Source organism: Arabidopsis lyrata (genome assembly GCF_000004255.2).
Source record: "Arabidopsis lyrata subsp. lyrata unplaced genomic scaffold ARALYscaffold_3, whole genome shotgun sequence".
Taxonomy (NCBI): Eukaryota; Viridiplantae; Streptophyta; class Magnoliopsida; order Brassicales; family Brassicaceae; genus Arabidopsis; species Arabidopsis lyrata.
This window is the reverse complement of record NW_003302553.1, coordinates 17,504,258-17,524,601: the sequence shown is the minus strand read 5'-3', so window position 1 is coordinate 17,524,601 and position 20,344 is coordinate 17,504,258. Positions and strand designations below refer to the sequence as shown.

Below are 20,344 nucleotides of genomic sequence, written 5' to 3'. Positions count from 1 at the left end.
ATATATACCTAAGATATCACTGGTAAAGTGAAATTTGAATGGTTATACAATGAGTGTTACTATTTTGATAAAATATTTTGGCTTTGTTAAATTCCGTGAAAAAGATATTTTAGTTTCATTATCATGATGGAAGAGTAAATTATTGGAAATGAAACCATCAAGACCTTATGAGTTTGGAAATATCATCTTTAAACACACAAAATCAACATTGAAGTATTATACCACACACACTATGATAAAAACCTACATAAGCCAATATATTATGAACCGTAAACCATAATTGGCAACATTGAAATCATATCCGTACCATCTTCAACATAATAATGGAGCGTATAATCCACACTTCTCTTTACTATCCTTTGAAAATATGACAAATTGACAATTGATGCCTCTCTAATCTCTTTGCCAAGTGCATAAAGCCCAACGTTTCACATAAGGCAAAGCGTTGCATTCTCATTTATGTTCCAATTTCCGGCTACACAATGTATTGCCTGCAACATCAAATCGATCTTATTAGATTATCATAAAAGGAACACAAATACTTAATAATAATAGTGTAGTGCCTTTCTATACACTTGATAATAATAGTGTGGTTATATATGTTACGTCTTGTGGTTAGTATTAGTCGCCTTGAAAACCAAAGGGATTAAATTGGTGATTAACCACTAAAGCTATAATGTGAGTATCGATTCCTTAATTAAGAGGTCAAGATCCATAGACATTGCGCATCCAATCGTTGGATTGATGGCTCTCTCATTCTCATTTGGTCGTACCGAGAAAAGTGGAGTTTCATTCTAAGTTATGTGTTAAGCCAGACTATGTACATTCTTGCCATATTTTCCATCTGCGGTACCTAATGATGAATGGAAAACAGATTACATGTAAGTTATGGTGTGACTACGACCTAGAATACACAACCATCGGAATGGAAACGAAGATAGGATAACTAACATATATTAATTGCAAAGCTGGTTATCAAAAGTTCAGGAACAACATTTGAGACACATTATGAGAGATAACAAAGTGAAATAGGATTGAAAGAGTTTAGCAAGATGAATTGATAAATGCAAGTAAAGGCTTTTGATAGTACCTTTTATAGTTTCATGTAGTGGAACACTTTCTTGCAATATCTACATACAACTCCTACCACCAGTGTTCTTTTCATGTTGCTTTGGCAGTTTCAACAGCTCTCTACCTGGCTTCCTTTTCCCCGTAGGCATTATCCTTAAATGTCCGCATATCTTTTGCGCCTTTGTATACTAAACAAAAAAAATGAAATTAAAAGCAAACCATAGTGTAAACCCCCATCTCTCTTTCACTTGGCTTAGCATGATCCAAATTTCCGGTAGATGATTTGAGATCCATGGAAAATATTAGACATAACACTCACCGTACGATTCCTCTTCCCTCACCGTACAACCTCAGCGACTTCAACACTCACATAACAACTGCAAATGCGTTAATATTTAAGAAAAGAATATGAACAACGTCAGTTAAAGAATTGTAAGGAAAAAATCAGGAAAAGGTTTCGAATATATTTCACTCAGGGCAATTATGGTTTCATTACAAACACATACTTATAAGCTTTCGAAAGAGAGGCCATGAATGATGATTGTAGTGGCAACAGTGGCGGAGCTACGTTGGTGGGAGTGGGGTCAACTGACCCCAATAACTTTTATATTTTGAAAAATTTGTTAGTAAAAATTAAGAAAAAATTAGAGAAAATGGTTAAAATTTCTTGAGTTGACCCCATTAACATAGTTTCAATTCTCTATTCTTCTATTCATACAATATAATGACTCCATTAGAAACTTATTCTAGATCCGCCACTGAGTGGCAATTTAAATCATTGAATTGAGAAGAATAAGTGGGCAATTAAGAAGACGAAGTGGTAACGGTAGTGGAAGATTAATCGGTTGATCTTTGCGTGTTGTCATGGTTATACAATGAAGAAGAAGACTACCGTAACCCTTAATTGATGTGGGTTATTATTTGTCTCTTGGGCTGTATTTTTAATTTTATTTTTTTTCTTGCGTGGAAAATATTTGAATTTCTTTTTTTTTCACTCGAGTAATTTAAAATGTTAGTGTAGTTGCTACTTGCTATATACTTATTAATGTAGCCAGTATTAATGTTTGGAATGAGTGGCTGACGTGGCTCTCTCTTAGATAGTTTCGTTTTGCTAAGGTGGCTAGGTTGAGAAGCTTCAAATTGCATCTTTTATTAGTAAGAGATTAGATGTTCTTTGGTGGAATCTTTCTTTTTTGGTAAAATTCTTTGGTGGAATCTTAGGTAGGCTAAATTGTGAAAAATTAGTGATTGATTAGTAATCTGGCTTAATTTCCATCATATTTGATGAGTTTGATTGCTAATTAAGCCTAATTACCTTGTCATGTTTGAAATGATTGATGAAATGTTCAAGTGAATCTTGTATGGGTGTTTTTTTTCTCTAGACATAAGAAGTTGTTCTAATTAGGAGAGTGAAACTTTTAACTAGTAGTCTCAAACAAGTCATATGTAAGAATTTTGGAACACCAAGAAATGAATAAATGTATACGGAATTAGCTGAAATTTAGCCCATAAGATATACAGTAAAAGTAAATATTGAAAAGATATTTATGAGATTTCTAAAAAAAATAGAATATTACGCTGCGTGATGATAATAATTTAAAATGTAATGGACATACACAATGTTTTAAAAATAGGTAGGCGCTATATGGACAGTCAACTAACGCCTAGACGATTGAGGCATGGGTTACTCGGGAACTAGGCATTACAGAAAATTAAGAAGAAATTATGATTTTATATCCATAGATATGCTATATAAGAATATAGGCGAACATAGTAGTCAAAAGTTCAAGTAGCGTAAGTATAGGTATGACTATGTAATTCTTTACTCGGGTTCGAGTCCTTATTGTTATGTTTTTAAAGATGTGTGTTTGATTTTACAGACTTTGGTATTAACAATGGTGAACAAATATTATATCCGTAAAAAGTTATTTATTTAGACAGCTTTTAAAAAGTTTATATTCATGAATAAAGTTATAAAAAAAAACATATTTCGTACAATTGATCATTCTTTGTATGGTACTTGGTAGGCTAAACTGTAAAAATTGATGATTGAAGTAAGTAATTAGGATGTTGCCCAAAAAAACAAAACGATTAGTAAGTAATTAGGCTTAATTTCCTTCATATTTGATGAGTTGATTGCTACTTAGTAATTACATTGTCATGTTTGAAAAAAATTGATGAAATTCAAGTGAATCTTGTATGGGGATTTTTTTTTCTCTAGCCATAAGAAGTTGTTCCAATTACAAGAGTGAAACTTTAAATTTACAAAGTTTCAAATAAATTCATAAGGAAGCAAGTACCTTGTAACACCAAGGAATGAATACTCAAAACCTAATTCATTAAAGCACAATGAAAATAATTTAAAATGTGATGCTCATACATATTATAAATGTTAAAAAAAAAAGGTTGATCAAAGAATAACAAAGCACTAGACAATACACATTGATAAGAATCATGAAATAAGAGAAACCTACAGTCTAACAAAGAAGACGTCAATACGAAAAATCATTAAAAAGTGGAATACGTTGTTGTTGTTGTTGGGATAGATGATGGATATCTTTCACGATGTCGAACACGGCCTCAGGTTGCGCCAACTTAAGAGCATTCTCTGACATTTTCTTTAGTTCCTCTTTATTGTTGCTAAACCAATTAGCCACAATTTTCGCAGTTTCTTTGGGACTTCGGGTGAAAACTCCAGCTCCATTGTCCACAACATACGGCACGTTGCCTTTTTCCTTTGGGAGTTACATTCAAAAGAGTTAGTTTATGGACTAATGATGGCCGATTAACCCCAAAGGTGAAGCAAAAGAGTGTATATGTATACCTGTCCAGGAATATAGTCATTGAGGATAATTGGGAGACCACAAATCAATGCCTCTGCAATCGTACCTGGACCGGCCTGTTTGATGTCATAAACACTTGTTAAACTTAATTCTGATATAAATCATAAGTAGTATTTACCGGTATAGAGGATTCAAAGATACGACTTACCTTTGTGATGATACAATCACAAGCTCCCATCCATTTTTCCATTTGTGTTTCAAACCCACGAACCTATAAACGTCACAAATATATATTAGTAATCACATGCTCTATAAGTAAGTATATAGTAGTAAGTAAAAATTTCACATTTTAGTTTGTACCTTGACCGGAATCTTCCATTCATGGGACGCTAATGCTGAAGCCAGGACTTTGTTCCGGCCGCATATGACAATCAATTGTCCTATTGGATTTCTTTCTTTAGAGTTGTATAAAGCATCTCCAAGGGCTAGAGCAGTTTTTTGAACCGGACCCATTCCTTCACCACCTCCCATTAATAGAACCGCAGGTAAATTTAAGTCTATTTCAAGCTCTCTCCTTAGTTCATCCTAAAAAAACACATAATAATAGATATTGTTGATCTTCTGTTGATTGAAAAATTTTTTCTCTAAATGGTATGAATTGGACAGAACTTACCTTGTAGATAATTGTACGAGGGAAAGATGGGCGGACGGGTAAGCCAAAGACACGAATTTGAGAGTCATCAAGGCCGTCTACTAATGCTCTCTTTGCAACCTCTTTGGAAGGACAATAACATCTGCTGACTCCATGGTGGAACCTATTATACATCAAAATAAAAGATATCATTTTGAGCTATAAGTTTATATTTTAAACATCGCATATATATCATCTATGTTTATTAAATGAAAAGTCATGAGAGTAAACATGAAAGGATTAACCTGTTGAGGTGTGGATTAAACTGATTTTAGGTACTTATACAAATACAGATAGTATATAAGTATTAAACATCATCTTACCATGTACGGTGGCAAGTATTTAGATCAGTGATGACCGTCACGAAAATGACTTTCTTATGAAGTCCTTGCCATTTCATTACCCACAATGGTATGTGTTGCATCAAAGGGTGTACGCTAATAATAATATCCGGTTTGTACTCCATTAAACCAGCCTCTATTTCTCTGTTCACCAAAAGAAGAATAATCTCCATTATATTGCTAATTCGTTATACTAAGGGATCATAACGAAAATAAAGAAGGTTAACATATAAGTACTTGGCATAATAAGCGGCGAGAGCACTTAGATAACTTTTGTGGATCCATTTGGGAGAGGTACCATGAAACGCGACTGACCAAAGACCAACATGTTTTACCATGAATTTGTACTGTCTCTCCATGTCGTTCAATGGCCATCCAGTGTATTCTTTCCATACATCTTTTATGATTATCTATATATAACAATAAAGAACATTAGTACCTAGAGAAACATTTGTAACATCAAAGAGCCACAACTAGAGAAATAAATAAATAATGCAAATTTTTAATCATTATTGACAAAGAAAAAAAGGAACGTGGGACAGGTTTTAAGACATAAAATGTTGACATCAGCTCGTATCTCCGACACCCTGGCAAACTCCAAGATTCACACTAGGCTACAAAACTTCCAAGTAGATATTTGTTTGTTTCTTTTTCTTTCTTTTCTTTCTTTTCTTTTTCAAATTCAAGACGACCACTGCGACAGCTTTAATATTGACGGCTGAGAATCATTAGAATCAGAAACTCCTCTATGATATATTTTAACATAATCTATTGGAAAATATGTCAATATAAATATATATTTTTCGAGGATATATCCGTATATATTACCAGCTTTGAAAATTTCTAAATGAACACTTCAAAATGTTTTTCTTCTTTTAAAGTTTAAACAGAATCTAGAAGTTACAACTATGGCTGCGTTTTGTAGCTTATGTAATCTTTTTTTTTTTTTTCATTTTTTTATATAGGTTATATGGTTTAGGAAGCCTGTAATTGGCTCCAATCATATGCGTTGGATTCAAGACAAAGATATAAATAATTTAAAATATTCATATTTTACCCGATAGTCATCTCCGAATTCGATCTTGAAAGCGTCACGGATGGCCTCGGCGGAAGCACGGTGGCCACCGCCGGTGTCACTCATGAGAATAAGAACAGTTTTGATCCTCTCTGCTCCCATCTGCTCCATCTCCATAACTTCTTCTTTTTCTTCTAACCCTCTCTTTCTTAGACGACTCTCCTTCTCGTAATCACTTGATCTCTGACGATGGATATACTCATCTTCGACCGTTGAGATATTAAAATTGCTATAGACACGTCGGAACACCTTCTCAGTGATTGAATCCGACCGTGTACGAGGTGACACCACTTTCATCATGACTATTTGGTATTGAAGAAAGAATAAGAAGAAGACCGATGGTTGTGTTTCTATGTGGCTGGTTGGTGATCTTTATGTAAAAAATTTCTAAGCTCTTTTGGGGTTTTAAAATTTTTGAAGCAAAAAAAATGGAAGACCAAGTTGCTTCTTTAAATTATTTGAGGAATGATGCTGGAATTATTCTTTTTTCTTTCCTTCTGTGTTCCTATAGTTTTGCTTATGTATTTATATTTCGTGTCTTTATTGTTTTATGTGGGGTTTAATTTAGTGGTAGAGTAACAAGAGAATAAGGCAGCTTGGAGCCGTCGGATCCGCCTTTGGTTTCGGAATCTTCGGATATAATGATTCGGATCTTTTTTAAGTACTTAAAACAACTTGACTTTTTAAAAATAAAAGAATTATGACATGGATGCTCCTTTTTGTTAGGTAAACCGGTTTAGAAACAAAACTTATATGGTTTGATTAGGTTTAAATCGATTCAGTTAAACTTAGGTCCACTTTTAATATTAATTTAATAATTGTTTTGTTTGATTCAAAGTTAATTTCGATTTTTGTTTAGTGTTGTTATTAATGTTGTGTATACAAAAAATAGGATTCAGTTCAAATGTCGACTTCTATATTAAATTTTATACGCATCAACCTAGCTTTATATATTAACATTTAGATTTCAGTTTCGAACCTTAAAAAATAATGAAAGCAAAAATAAATCGACTTGCATAATTTATAGTGGATTAGAAGATCATTTGCAAAAATTAACTGGATTACAAGCACCTGGTCGAATGATCAGGTTTACAAGTGGAAAAACGTTGGGAATAAACCAGATTTGATCAATAATTCGCCATGAACCGGTTTATGTATGGTTTGGGATAATTCTAAATCCACCAAGAAGATCAAAACCGTGTCCGAATGGGTGTTGGGGCTGGAATCGTCATTACATAACGTATGCTAGCCTAAAAATATGTTGTCAGTTGTAAAATTACGTATTGGTTTGGTTGTAATAAAATTAATGTAAAAATAACAAAATAAGATAAGAAAATATAATCATATTTTTTAAAAAAATGTTTATGTAAATATAATTGATAATCATGTAAATTTACACACATATATATATATATAAGATAATATAAAATATATAATTTTAGTGTTCTTTCTGAAATAAATTTTTGTTAGTACTTTTTTATGTTTTTATTTTGCACAAAGAAATACTTGATTTCATTCAACCCCAAAATGGAGCAAAGCTTACAAATTCTTCAACTTCGTGTTTGGATACAAAAAGATTAATATAGATAAAGTTTATTACAAAAAAAGTAGAAAAGAGAAGCCTCATAATTCAAGATAGATCCGTAGCTCAAAGATAAGAGCGATGGAGCAACTTGCCACAATCAAGATCATGGTGCGTCAATAATACTTCCACGAGCAATTCGGAAAAATAATGATTAGTTATTATCTAGATATTTGTGACGTTCGTTGTAAACGTTACCTTAGTTTTGAGAATCGCAGACTCGAAATACTCAAAAACTAGGAAACAATGAAGGTTTCTCAACTTGAAAGTCGGAAACCAATTTTTGTTAGAACTCATTACTAACATTTTTATATAAAAAATGTTATGTTATGTTCTTAAACTAAATTATTGTAGCATCCTCTATAAATTTGTCATAAAATAATCAAAATTTTTTGTAAGTTTTCAAATTCTGGATATGCATTATTTTAATTTCGACAGTTGTATAAGCGGTTCAAATACAACAATTGAGGTCACTAATCATAAATTTGAATATATGATAATTGTATAAGTAGATTCATCTATATTCTTTGTTACTTATATTTAACTTTCAAGTCTAAAAAAATAATAGTAATAAAATCTATTCTTTGTTACCTATTTTTCTACAGTTATAAAATTTTGGTTTATTCTGTTCAGTTCGGTATGGTTACACAAATATGGTCTCTGTTTCAAAAAATTTCGGATTCAAGAATAATGAGACAACGGTTTATAAATATTTCGGTTAAGTTTCGGTTTAACTTATTTGTAAGTTGGCGGTTCAATCTTTTGAGTTGTGGTTTTTTTGCTCACACCTATTGACGTGAATGCACATATAGAGTTCACATCTTTAACACAGAAGTCGAGTTCAACGAATTTGTTCATGTGTCATTCAGAATCTCAAGTGATGAATAAGACATCTCATTTCAAATCTGACGAAGAAGTGGTTTGATAGCAAAATGTAAAAGAGGTAATATTATCTAACAACAGAGAGACTATAGCATTTGGTGTTGTGACGTGTGAAAAATCATTTATTATGTTTTATTCCATTGACCGCCTGAGATAACTTGATCTTATAGCCCAAAGCTGCTTCCCAACAGCTTCCATGTCCGGCCGCTCTTTTTTGGTAGGAGCAGCACATTGAAATGCCAAACTAAACATCTTTCTTAGTATCTTCTCATCTACTCGTTCCCTCGCGTTTGGATCCACCAGTTCAAAAACTCTCCCTTCATTGTACTTGTCGAATGCCTGCCATAATTTTTGAAATGCCCGCAAAGTCGATTTAGTAATGGATGATGCAAGTTGGAGAAGAAACATTATTAAGTGGCTTACCCATCGAACCGTAATCTTCTCATCATGAGGTCGCTTGGCCTCCACTGGACGACGGCCTGTGAGTATCTCCACAAGCAAAATCCCGAACGAGTAAACATCGCTTTTGGCAGTGAGCTGATAAGTCCTCATGTACTCAGGATCGAGATAACCAACGGTTCCTTTCACTTGAGTTAAAATGTGGGTCTGGTTCGAGTCAGTAGGACCGCCTCTTGCAAACCCGAAGTCTGCCACTTTGGCTCTCATGCTATCCGTCAGTAGAATGTTTGAGGATTTTATGTCACGGTGGATTATCTGTCTTTCTGTTTCAAAGAAAAAAGAATCGTAAAATCTCAAATAAGATCCCTACTCTCCAAAAAATAATTAAGTACAACATTCTCTACCTGCATAAGAATGGAGATAAGTCAATCCATGGCAGACATCAATCACAATCTCCAACCTCTGATTGAAATTAAGTTTAGTTCCACGAGCACCTGCAATAACAAATGAGCCTTTATTATTTGTTCCTATGTTATTATAGCCGCGACAAGCTTGGGAAGATTTGAACAAGTTCTTACCATCCAAGTGATCGCGGAGTGTACCATTTCTGACATACTCGGTTATGATAAGTCGCTCGTCTCCTTTATCAACATAACCAAGAAGCTTCACTAGATTCCGGTGACCAATTTTAGACAAAAGGTCAACTTCACTTTTAAATTCCGTTCGCAGATTCTCAAAGTGTTCCTACATGAAAAGTATAATCTACATATTGAAAACACTTGAGGAGTATTTTGCTAATTAGTTCAGATAGTGCAGTGATTAAGGTCTCAATGGCACTGTATTAGTATAAATGATAGTTAATCTTCAAGATTAAAAAACCGAGAATAGATATCTAGTTCGAGTCCTAATCTTGGAGTCACAAAGCACCATTACTTAGTAAGACTAAACAACATATAATTAGTGTGAGAACTTGATTTCCTAACACTACAAGACCAAAGCGCCTTTGGAACTCTAATACCGAAAAAGTTACGCTTGATCATGTAAAGGTTCTATTATTAGCCTCTGTCAACATTGTCTCTATCAACATTATAGGACATGACTAAATAAACTTTACTACAAATTTGATACCATAAGAAAATTGAAGCTACAGAATTATAAAAGTACCTTTTTTGCTCGTTTTATGGCAACCACCTGGCCGTCATCTAGGAAGCCTTTATAGACTACCCCAAAGCCTCCTTCACCGATTTGATGAGTGTCTGAGAAATTGCTGGTTGCTGCATTAATCTGACTCATGGACAGATTCAAGGGTCCCAGTCTACTAGGCCTCGGGGACATAGCATATCTAGATGGACTTTGCGGTACACGGGACGGACTTGGTGGTGCCCGGAATGGACTAGGCGGAATCTTCTCAGAAGAAGGGCTCATTTCAGAAGAGGAAACTTGGTGCACTGTGATAGGATATACATGAGCTCCAATGTCAAATGTTATTTCATAGCTTAACAGTTACAAAAGAAAGATAAATGTGAGAGACACTTAGTCACCTGAGTTAGATTCTTTAGGTAGAACTTCATGACTATTTGCTTTCCTCTCCTTATGGAAGCAAGGACAACAAAGCCCGCAAAACAAGAGAAGAAACCCGCTTCCTGCCATGCTGACTTTAACATGGCTATATTCAGATTTAGGCTTACTATTTTTGGAATCTTTTACAGATTTCTCTTCCAAAAACCTTCTCCCTGCATAAAACCAGAAGCTGATCAATGTCGCACATAACCGAATTCAGTTACTATATATAATTTGGCGTAACCGATCAATAGAGCCAACCTAGTAGATAGTGAACTGTGCAGAAGTCATCACTGAAAGAATCCCCAAAGATACAACCATTGGCTTTGTGAAACCGTAAGGCTTCGCAAAACCGGACTTTCTCCACTGGATTCCCGTTAATTGTGAACAAACTCCCTTGTTGATAAGGCTTTGTGTAGGTCAAGTGATCAGACCGACAAACGCTCGAGCTTACAAAGGATGCTGATGCAGAAGTTTCCTTGATTTGCAATAACATTAACAGACCAAACAAAGCAGTACACACCAATCTTGTGAAGCTCAAATCATCTCCACCCATAATTTTGTTTATATCAACAAAATACTCAAAATAGAAAAGACTCAGCTTCAATAAACCATTTATAAACTCAATTATGAGAATCTTAGAGTTCAGAAGATTTTCTCTAAACCTGTAGAAACAAAAACTCAGCTTTAGAAAACTTCCAACATTAGGGTTCCATTTCAATACCAACTAAACTAAAGCAAAGATCTAGTAAGAGATTCCAACATCACCTAAACCCTAAATAAACTCTCAATTTCCGAAATAAAAGGTTTCCAAGAAAAGAAAGAAAACGAGAAATCAATTAAGCAAAATTAAAGAAGAAAACTTTTTGATTGGAACTTGTAGACGAGACCAATTTAGAGAAAACCCAGAAAAGTTAAGGAAGAGAAGACCAAAACCTGGAACACGATCTTGTAGCTTTGACTTGACTGTACAGTATATGAATCAGTTTGACCGAAAACAAAGATTTATTTTGTTTTCAGACAAGTATACCAAAGAAAGAAGACTAAAAGTATTTTGTCTGAAGGAGGAGAGTTAGGGACGTGGTAACGATCTCATGGAAGACATCGTGTGGAAAACTTTGAAAATTCGTGTTCTGTTTCTTTTCCGTCTCAGGAAAATTCGTGTTGTTTTCTTTGTTAGATGACGGTAATGGAAAAAAAAAAACAAAAAAATCTAAAATTAATTGAAATAGTTTTTGTAAATTCGGATCAAACCGGACCAGACCACAAATCAGAATGATTGATTGATAGTCGGAAAATTATTATTGGAAAATTGTACTTTTTGGAATATAGACCTTTCTCCTGTGAACAAGAAGCGCCTTTTAGCCCACTTTAAAAGACTGTGGTAAATGGGTTATTGGACCGGTCCGTTTGTGGGATAAATGGGTTCTTGGACCGGTCCGTTGTGACAAAAATCTTGGTTCGGATATATTTTTCTAAACATCTAAAAAATTTATTAACATGCATTTTTTTGTTTTATATTTAGGACGTTTTCGAGAATGTAAATGTTTTCATCACGGTCAGATATACTAAATTTTTACTTTTTAAAAAGTACAATTAAACTCATTATCGTGTGGTTTCAATTTGATATATTATTCACAAAACTTTTACGAATTTGACAGTAGCGAAAAAAAGTTACATTATGTATTACTTTTGACTGTGTATGATTAATTTGCATTTTTTTGGAGGTGAAAGGTAAAATTACAAAAATTAACGAGTTGGGGACTCTTTATTTGCACAAACCGCTTTAAACGGTACATTTGGGATAATTTGTTGAGGAGAGATATTTGAGCTCTTGTTGAGGGACATGTATAAATCCTTTATTTACTAGACAGTGAAATTTATTTGTTGTAAGGTAATATTATCAATAGTAAAAATAGTTTTTGGATACAAGAAAAAAAAAATCTTTTAAAAGGTATATTTTGGAAATTTTTGACTAGAAGAGATATTTGAGCTTTTGGTCCTTTCGAAACACCGCTAGATCGTTGGCGTTCTCAAAAACTGACATTTGTGGTCCCTTCCTCGAATCATATGGTCAAATCGTTGCTCTTTACAAAATGATAGACAGTGTATATGGTTAAGATCAATAAATTATCACATTTAATCACGCAGTAGAATTCATGTGAATACGGAACAAACTATTAGATATGAATATATTACTCAAGTCTGAATTTTTGATCTGTTACATTTAATTCTTCATAGATTGAAAAATTTAGCGGGTGTTATTAGATTGAGGTTTTTTAATGGATTTTGAAATCAAGTGTTATTTAATTATGTATTTGCAAAAGTATGTTAAAATTCTGCTGTTAGTGGATTATTATTTGTTTGATGTATTCTAAAATAAATTAAAAACAATCGTTATTCAATGTTCATTTGATTTGTTTATTTTAGATTTGAATGTATTTTTACTCATAAACATGAACAAAAACAATCCGAGCATTTTATCAAGTATTTCAAAATCCCATGTTTACCCCCACGTATAAGCATTGGACTTCAAAATCCAATCCACATATCTATACTATTAATTGGGAATCACTAGATAAGAAAAGACCTTAAAGTTGTAAGATATTACAAGGAATGCCATTGGAAATATTACATTCGAAGAGTAAATGAAAAAAAATCGTTCAAGGGTAACACCATAATTACAAGTTGAATAGGGTTCGAGTCAGATTGATTGTGTTGTGTTGGGTATAATAAAGGTTTGATTTTGTTTGAAACAGATGGATTATGAATGGGTTTTCGATTGAATTTGGTTTTTTTTCTTTTGTTTGAGGGTTTAATAAGGATCCTTCGATTGATTGTGTTGCGTTAGGTTTAATTGGATTTTGGTTTAATTAAAGTTTGATTTTGTTTGAAATAGATGGATTATGGATGAGTTTTCGATTGAATTTGTTGTTTTTTTATGATTATAATCTGAATTTTTTTGGTTTCAATTTGAATTTGAATTACAATTTTGATTTGAAATTGCCTCTGTTAATAGCCATTGTGACTAGTTGTATGATTACAATTCGGATTTGATGAATTTGTTCCGTATAGATGGTCTATGAAATGAGTTAAAAACTAAAGATTATGAGATTGTTTAGCCTTTGAATGTTTGATATTGAATATCATGTGTTGTTGCAGGTACTAATCACAATGACTACTACTAGAGAAGGAGGATCTAGTTCTACAAGGGAAAGATTATCTTCTCCTAGAAGATCCAAAAGACTAAAGCAATCTGATCCAAACCAATCAGAGATACCCGCTGTAGTGGATGATGTAGTGGAAGATCAAGGGGACGCATCGGCTTCTGCGAATGATGTCTCTGACCATGAGGTAATCAGTGTAAACATGTTTAATTTTGAATTGTACAACAGAGTACCTATACGTACAACTATGATGTGGCACTTCTCTAACATGTAAAATTGATGTATTGTAGGAAATAGAGGAGATGGAAGAGGATAATTCTTCACCTCTTCAACCTGAGAGTTTTTTCTTTAGTCCCGAGGAGTATGTAAAGACTTTGAAGATATCAACAAGGTGTACCATTGGTAACACGGTGGCTGCCATAAGTGGGAAGCTCAACGACACAGAAATGAAGTGGTTTAGAGATGACAAGTAGTTCAAGCACGTCTTTCACTTGGTTAGGAAAGGGAAAAATAAGCTGCAGGGTATGTTGTTGCTCCTTATGCGGACTGCTTCAACACAGAAGAAGAGGGAAAGCTGGTTTGTGGTGAATGGCGTTCCAATACGCTACTCGATGAAAGAACAAGCTTTGATCACTGGATTTGATTGTAGGGACTATGTATCAGATTATAATGCAAGCAGTTTTGGTAGCTATTACTTTGTGGAGAGGGTCTTTGGAACAAGAGGTGTAACAGTGAGTGATGTGAAAAAGATGCTGCAATCAATGGAAGATGCGTGTGGTGGAGATCGATTGCAGGTGGCTGAGATCGATTGCATGTGGCTGTCTTACTCTTCTAATGCACGATAGTAAAAGGAGGGAGAAGATTCAATAGCATACATCCATTTGTTCTAAAGATAGTGAATGATTTGGAAGAGGTAAAAAAGTTTCCTTGGGGGCGGATTACTTTTGAAGACACTATGAACCAAATTGATCACTTGATGAAGAAGCGGTTAAATGGCAAAGTGAAAGTTGACCATTTGTTTGGAGGGTTCATAGTTCCTCTTGAGGTAAAATTCTGTATTTCTCTACAATAAGTATAACTGTTTTGGATTCTTTAAGATATGTGATTGTGTGAATGTGTATAGGTTTTGGCGTTTCAATGCATTCCTGAGCTATCCAAACAATTTCAAGAAGGTGTAATAGGCGCAAATGATGGATGTCCACGGATGTGCAAGAAGAAATTTAAAGACAATGGAATGACAGGTTTTCCACTTGAAGAAGTCAACCAAGCGCTAGGAACAACTAAGGTAAGAACTAATTTATATATGAATGACAGGTTTTTCACTCTATCTTTATGTATGAATGTGTTTATGTATGAATGTGTTAACCTCTGTTTTCTTGTTCTTTGCAGGACATCATTAGTATTATGAAACCACCAGCGGCTGAGGAAGCTCTTTTGCTGGACATTATGGAGCGAGCTGAAGCTGAGGATTAATTGGACCCTATTGCTGATGCATGGACTGAGCGTCTCGATGTACAACAGAAGAAGATTTGTTGGGAGGATCTTCATAAGATGGATGTTGATTATCGAGGATGTGGAGAGGGACATAATCAAGCTGCTGAACATATGGAAGAGCCGCAACAAAATGTTCTAGCAGCTGAACAAAAGGAGGAGGAGCTGCTGGCACCTTATTTGGTAAAGAGAATGATGAAAACAGCGGTTGCAGAAGGTATGAAAGATATGTATCTGAGATTGGAGAAGCTTGAAAGGGTAGCGAAAACAAGGAAAGATGGATAAGAAGCAGAAACAAGTGAGAAGACAGAAGACTTGAGTACTAGATTGGAGAAGCTTGAAAGGGCAGCTGAGGCAAGGAAAGCTAAAGGAAAAGATGGAGAAGAAGAAGAAACAAGTGAGAAGACACAAGATTTGAGGACTGATTGGGATTAGGCAGCTTGGTTTGAGAAGAGTGTTGAGCCAGCTGTTGGAGGTGGTTTTGAGAAGATTGGTGATGATACACTTGATGATGAGTTTGGTTTTGAGAAGAATGTTGAGCCGGCTGTTGGAGGTGATGATACACTTGATGATGACTCTGTTGGTGGGAAGAAAACTAGGGATGATGAGGCGGCTGACTTAGAGATGGTTGGTGAAAAGGAAACCGGTGGAAAGATAGTAAAAAAGTAGAAGTTTAAGAAGTGTGCTAAGAAGAAATGTAGGTTGGCACCGGAAAGGACACTGAAGCCTTCTACAACAGCATGTTTTGCTTCTCAAATCAACCAAATAAATTTTACCACCGCCTCCAATCACATTGTATTCAAGATTGTAACCGTTTAGATCTTTCACCACCAACTTTTTTGCTTTCTTAGTTGTAAGATGGAGTTCCTTCTCCACAAAAGGAACCAAATATTCCAATTTGGTAGCTGCGGTTCGCGGCGGAAGTCGGTGGGAGAACGGAGGGTTACGCTTTTTGTTTTGGCGGTTAACTGCGGAATCTATTTGGATTCCTAGAGGGCGCTCGTGAGTTCCGGTTTATGGAGGCTATTTGAGCCACCAGCTTATGTAAACCGTCGCGTTGTTAGCATCCGCCGGACCGGATTGATTTGATCTTGCTCGGAGTTGCGGAGGACGCTTGATCTAGAGGAGTGGTGTTAGAACCCAGTGGGTTAGGTTGCTAGGTACGGGACATAACTCCGGTAGAGCCGGTTGTCGGGGATTTAAGCGGTCCGGGATTTCTGTGGCGGGTTAGGTGGGTCATCGGGAAGGAGCCGGACATAGAAATCAAACGCTTCCGTCGACGGATCTGATCCAGTGGCTTTGCCGCAAAGCTGTGGGGGTTGTGTTTGCTGGTTCTACCATTCAAATCTCTGCCTCCGGTCGTCAGCAGGTTCCGATCCACTCCTCCGGTGATGGATCTGTTTTTTCCGTTTCTCCTTTTTGTACCTATCTTATGTTTCTGTAAAGCCCAAGGCCTTACTCCTTTTTTAGGATGGCCCATTTTCATTTTTTATAATGGTAAATTATTTAAAAAAAATATATATATATATATATATATATATATATATATTGACCACTTGGAAATAGTCCAGAAGCTTTTCTATGTTTGGCAAACCACTTCGCGATTTTCCCCACAATCGCATCTATCAATTGCAATAGTGAGTAGTTCCTTGCTCTCTCTAAAACACCATTAATAGATTCAACAAAATTGCTTGTGCCTATGTTGTATTTTTCTCCTCCAAAATAACATCTACCCCATTTCGTCACATCCGCCCACTCATCTAGATACATACGTGCCGAAGGATATGTAGACGAAAAAATATCATAGAGCTTTAAGAACTCTGCCTCAGTATAAGCCCGAGCACATTCCCGGAACTTTTTTCCACATACTCCTTTGTTTACTCCATAAACCTTTAATTTCACATTCTGAGACAAATGGAAGATACAATGCCCATGGTGGGACGACGGATAGACCTCAACTATTTCCTTGATGAGACTTTGATTTCTATCTGAAACAAACACAATTTCAAGATCAACCGGTATAACCGATTTGAGCTTCTTGAGAAACCAAGTCCAACTATCATTTTTCTCGCCATCCACTACACCAAAAGCAATCGGGTAATGGTGATGATCGGGATCTTAAGCCGTAGCAACAATTAGCACTCCACCATATGCAGTTTTAAGGTGGGTTCCATCCACAATGATCACTTTTCTCATGACTCGAAAGCCTTGAATGGAAGCTCTCAATGCGAAAAACAAATACTTAAACTTTTGTTCCTCATCCACTTCCACATATGAAACTGTACCATGATTCATATTCTCTAATATGTACATATATGAATGTACAAGCCTAAAACCATCCTCTGGGGTACCTCGAATATTATTTGTAGCTTCTTTTTTCCCTCTCCACGCAGTAGAGTATGACACTTGCACACCAAATCGTCCTTGAACCAAATTAATAAGATCTTTTGGAGGTGGCATCGTAAGTTTACCCGGATAATCTTCAGCCAACAAAGAAGCAACCATAGTTGTTGTGCCTTTCCTTCTACTTCGCCGCCCGATACTTATACTTGACTGAGAGCATGAATGAATCTTTCTATGAGTTTGTATAGAAAAAGGCTTAGTCGTATCACCCCTCGCAGCTCGTATATACCAATCGCACCGATTATGTGCTTCTGAACATGCCACCACATATCTCAACGGCTCCGACTTCTTTACAACAAACTCAAAGACATTATTATGTCCAGCCTTTTCAACTAAACTTTGTATTGCTTCTTTGCTTCTAAATTCTTGGCCTACCGTAATATCAATCTCATCGTTCCATAAAATAGTTCCGGATGCATTCTCTTATACATCTTTATCTTCATTCTCCACCACCGCCGGATATTGTCGTAATGGTTCTCCAACGTACATAGCAAGGACACCACCACCACTATCATCCGCTCCACCAAAAAAGTCTCTTAGGGTTTAATGTCGTAAAAGAAGAGACATTTGGTAGGTTTGGATTTTAATGAGAGAAGAGAGAGAAATGATATGATTGGTTGAATAAAGAATGTGTCGGTATTAAATTAAATGTAGAATTAAAGGATAAGGGGTAGAGTTGGTTTATGAAAAAATTGGGAAGGATAGGGGCTAGTGAGAATAAAGAGGGGTTTTCCAAAAATTGATTTGATGGTGTCTCCTAAACCAATAGTATAATCATAGATAAATATATTTTCAGAAAATAGCATTACAATATTTTGATGTAGGTAAATTTATGTTTGTAGAAGAATTGCTTTAATTTCATGTCGTTTAATTTATCAATTTTTAGGACACAAATATCACTTAAAAGTTTTTTGGACAAAAATAGCACCTTATTTTTGATTTTTAAATTAATAAATAATTATAAATAAAAACCAAAAATCACAAATTCACTGTTAATATTTTCCCGCCAAAACCAAATCCCATCAAAATTTTCCCGCCAAAAAATATTTCCGTTAAAATTTCTCGCCAAAAAATTTTTCGCTCCCCGGGAAAAAAAATATCGTCCAAATTTTCCAGCCAAAAAAATTTATGTCCTACTTTCCCGCAAAAAGAAAACCCCAGAAATTTAGGAAGGATTTCACAAAATTTAGGAAGGATTTCACGAAATTTAGGAAGGACTTCACGAATCGTGAAACCCTTCCTGAATTACGTGGAATCCTTCCTGAAATTTATGAATTTATGAAATCCTTCCGAAATTACGTGGAATCCTTCCTGAATTTTTTGAATCGTTCCTGAATTTTGTGCAATCCTTTGAAGAATCTTTTCCTGAAATTCAAGGAATCCTTCCTGAATTTCGTAAAATCCTTCCTGAATCTCAAGGATTTTTTGGCAGAAAAATTTTGACGGAATTTTTTTTTTGCGGGAAAATGTTGAAATGTTTTTTGGCGGGAAACTATTTTTACATTTCGGAAATTTTTTGGTGGGAAAAATAAATTTTGGCGGGAAATTTCTAATTGTATTTATTTATATATTTTAATTAAACTAATTATTCATATTTAATATTTAATTAAAGTTTATAGTGCCGTTTATGGAATTTTTCAAATGTAGTGCTATTTTTGGAAGAAAAACTTATTTTAGTGCTATTTTTGTCAATCTCCCATTTTTTTTAGTAATTTATTTTCGATACCATAATATATTTATTTTAGGTACCACTATCCGGTTCAACGGTCAACCCAATCCGACCGCTCGGATCGGTCCGAACTTTAAAATATATACTGATGAAACAATTATTATTTCTAATATTCATAAACCAGATTGAAACCAAACTGAATACTAAACGAGTATGAATTAGGATTATCAATTTTATACCCAAAAAATATATGTACAAACATAATCTCGCACAGATATGTTTTACAAAACACTAGATCATAACCCCACACGTTACTATATCCTTTTATAAGTTTTGCGGGATAGTTTTTTCGTGGGTCAAAGTTTTTTAAAAACGAGGTGGAACCTGCTTAGAGGATGGGTTTGACCGGCTTGACAATCCGGTTCACAAAGTTTCAATCTTTTTTTGGCGGTTGTTTTATCCATTTTGATAGCTCACGAGTTAAATAAGAAATACAACTGAATACTAATCCAGTTGACAGTCGATTTCTGGTCCGAGCTTCATGGTGAAACCATTATTATTTCAAACATTCACAAACTGGATTGAAATCAAACCAATTTAAATTTGGGTTATAAATGCTATACCAAATAAATATATCTACAAACATATACGGTATATCTGTTATGAATGAGAAAATATAACATTTGTTCAATTTAACATTATAAATTTTATATAAATACAACTAATTTGTTTACAACACAAACAAAAAATTACTTTTATCATTTATCTATATACACTTCCCTTAGTCAATCATAATGCCCAATACTTATTCAAATTTTCTCTTCATTTTACACCGACATTTACATTTCTAAACTCTATGTTCCTATAACTTTGATTAAAATTGATACCGAAATCTAATTAAAACCAACTATTCACAAAAAATTACAAACAAAACAACTCTATACATAAATACACAACCACAAATATAACTTCGCACGTACGTGTGGGTCCGGATCTAGTTATCTATCAATTCAAGTCCCTTAAAAACCCCAATCCAATAACAACCCCTTATATTCTTTTTTTTAAAATTCAAAGCTTGGTAATGCGGAAAAAATCTACTTTTTTTACTATTGCATGGATGATATGATGGTTTATTTGTTTCACAAAAATAGAATCATATAAAAAGGAGAGATGGAGTATAATGATTAATAACAAATTAATATGCCAAATTAGATATTAAATCTTATATGT

General features: G+C 34.6%; 2 protein-coding genes across 3 annotated transcripts; both read right to left on the bottom strand.

Annotated features, from left to right (window-relative positions):
- Positions 1 to 3,388: 3,388 nt before the first annotated feature.
- Positions 3,389 to 6,592, bottom strand: LOC9319839 (monogalactosyldiacylglycerol synthase 3, chloroplastic). The gene is made up of 8 exons (XM_002883726.2): positions 5,944 to 6,592; positions 5,124 to 5,296; positions 4,869 to 5,030; positions 4,528 to 4,669; positions 4,215 to 4,439; positions 4,063 to 4,125; positions 3,896 to 3,970; positions 3,389 to 3,806 (listed from the first exon to the last, which is right to left on the bottom strand). The coding sequence occupies exons 1-8, from the start codon at positions 6,259 to 6,261 to the stop codon at positions 3,564 to 3,566; spliced, it is 1,401 nt and encodes a 466-aa protein (XP_002883772.1). The 5' UTR covers positions 6,262 to 6,592; the 3' UTR covers positions 3,389 to 3,563.
- Positions 6,593 to 8,383: 1,791 nt separating this feature from the next.
- On the bottom strand, positions 8,384 to 11,585 carry LOC9321913 (calmodulin-binding receptor-like cytoplasmic kinase 3). Of its 2 annotated transcripts, XM_021031335.1 has the most exons (8): positions 11,321 to 11,585; positions 10,646 to 11,049; positions 10,366 to 10,557; positions 9,989 to 10,272; positions 9,403 to 9,568; positions 9,229 to 9,318; positions 8,849 to 9,147; positions 8,384 to 8,764 (listed from the first exon to the last, which is right to left on the bottom strand). In XM_021031335.1, the coding sequence occupies exons 2-8, from the start codon at positions 10,938 to 10,940 to the stop codon at positions 8,558 to 8,560; spliced, it is 1,533 nt and encodes a 510-aa protein (XP_020886994.1). In that variant the 5' UTR covers positions 10,941 to 11,049; positions 11,321 to 11,585; the 3' UTR covers positions 8,384 to 8,557. The 2 variants fall into 2 exon arrangements, with proteins under 2 accessions (XP_020886994.1, XP_020886995.1); XM_021031336.1 differs by having other exon boundaries at positions 10,646 to 11,585.
- Between the last annotated feature and the right edge of the window lie 8,759 nt (positions 11,586 to 20,344).

What these genes read in the sequence shown, in the direction of transcription:
- LOC9321913 (XM_021031336.1), bottom strand. Translation starts at nt 10,940, where the DNA reads ATGGGTGGAGATGATTTGAGCTTCACAAGATTGGTGTGTACTGCTTTG. An exon ending in ACCTAAAGAATCTAACTCAG is followed by an intron (nt 10,273 to 10,365) that starts GTGACTAAGTGT and finishes ATCCTATCACAG; the next exon opens with TGCACCAAGTTTCCTCTTCT. An exon ending in ACTCCGCGATCACTTGGATG is followed by an intron (nt 9,319 to 9,402) that starts GTAAGAACTTGT and finishes TTGTTATTGCAG; the next exon opens with GTGCTCGTGGAACTAAACTT.
- LOC9319839 (XM_002883726.2), bottom strand. Translation starts at nt 6,261, where the DNA reads ATGATGAAAGTGGTGTCACCTCGTACACGGTCGGATTCAATCACTGAG. An exon ending in AATGGAAGATTCCGGTCAAG is followed by an intron (nt 4,126 to 4,214) that starts GTACAAACTAAA and finishes TGACGTTTATAG; the next exon opens with GTTCGTGGGTTTGAAACACA. An exon ending in GTGATTGTATCATCACAAAG is followed by an intron (nt 3,971 to 4,062) that starts GTAAGTCGTATC and finishes GACATCAAACAG; the next exon opens with GCCGGTCCAGGTACGATTGC.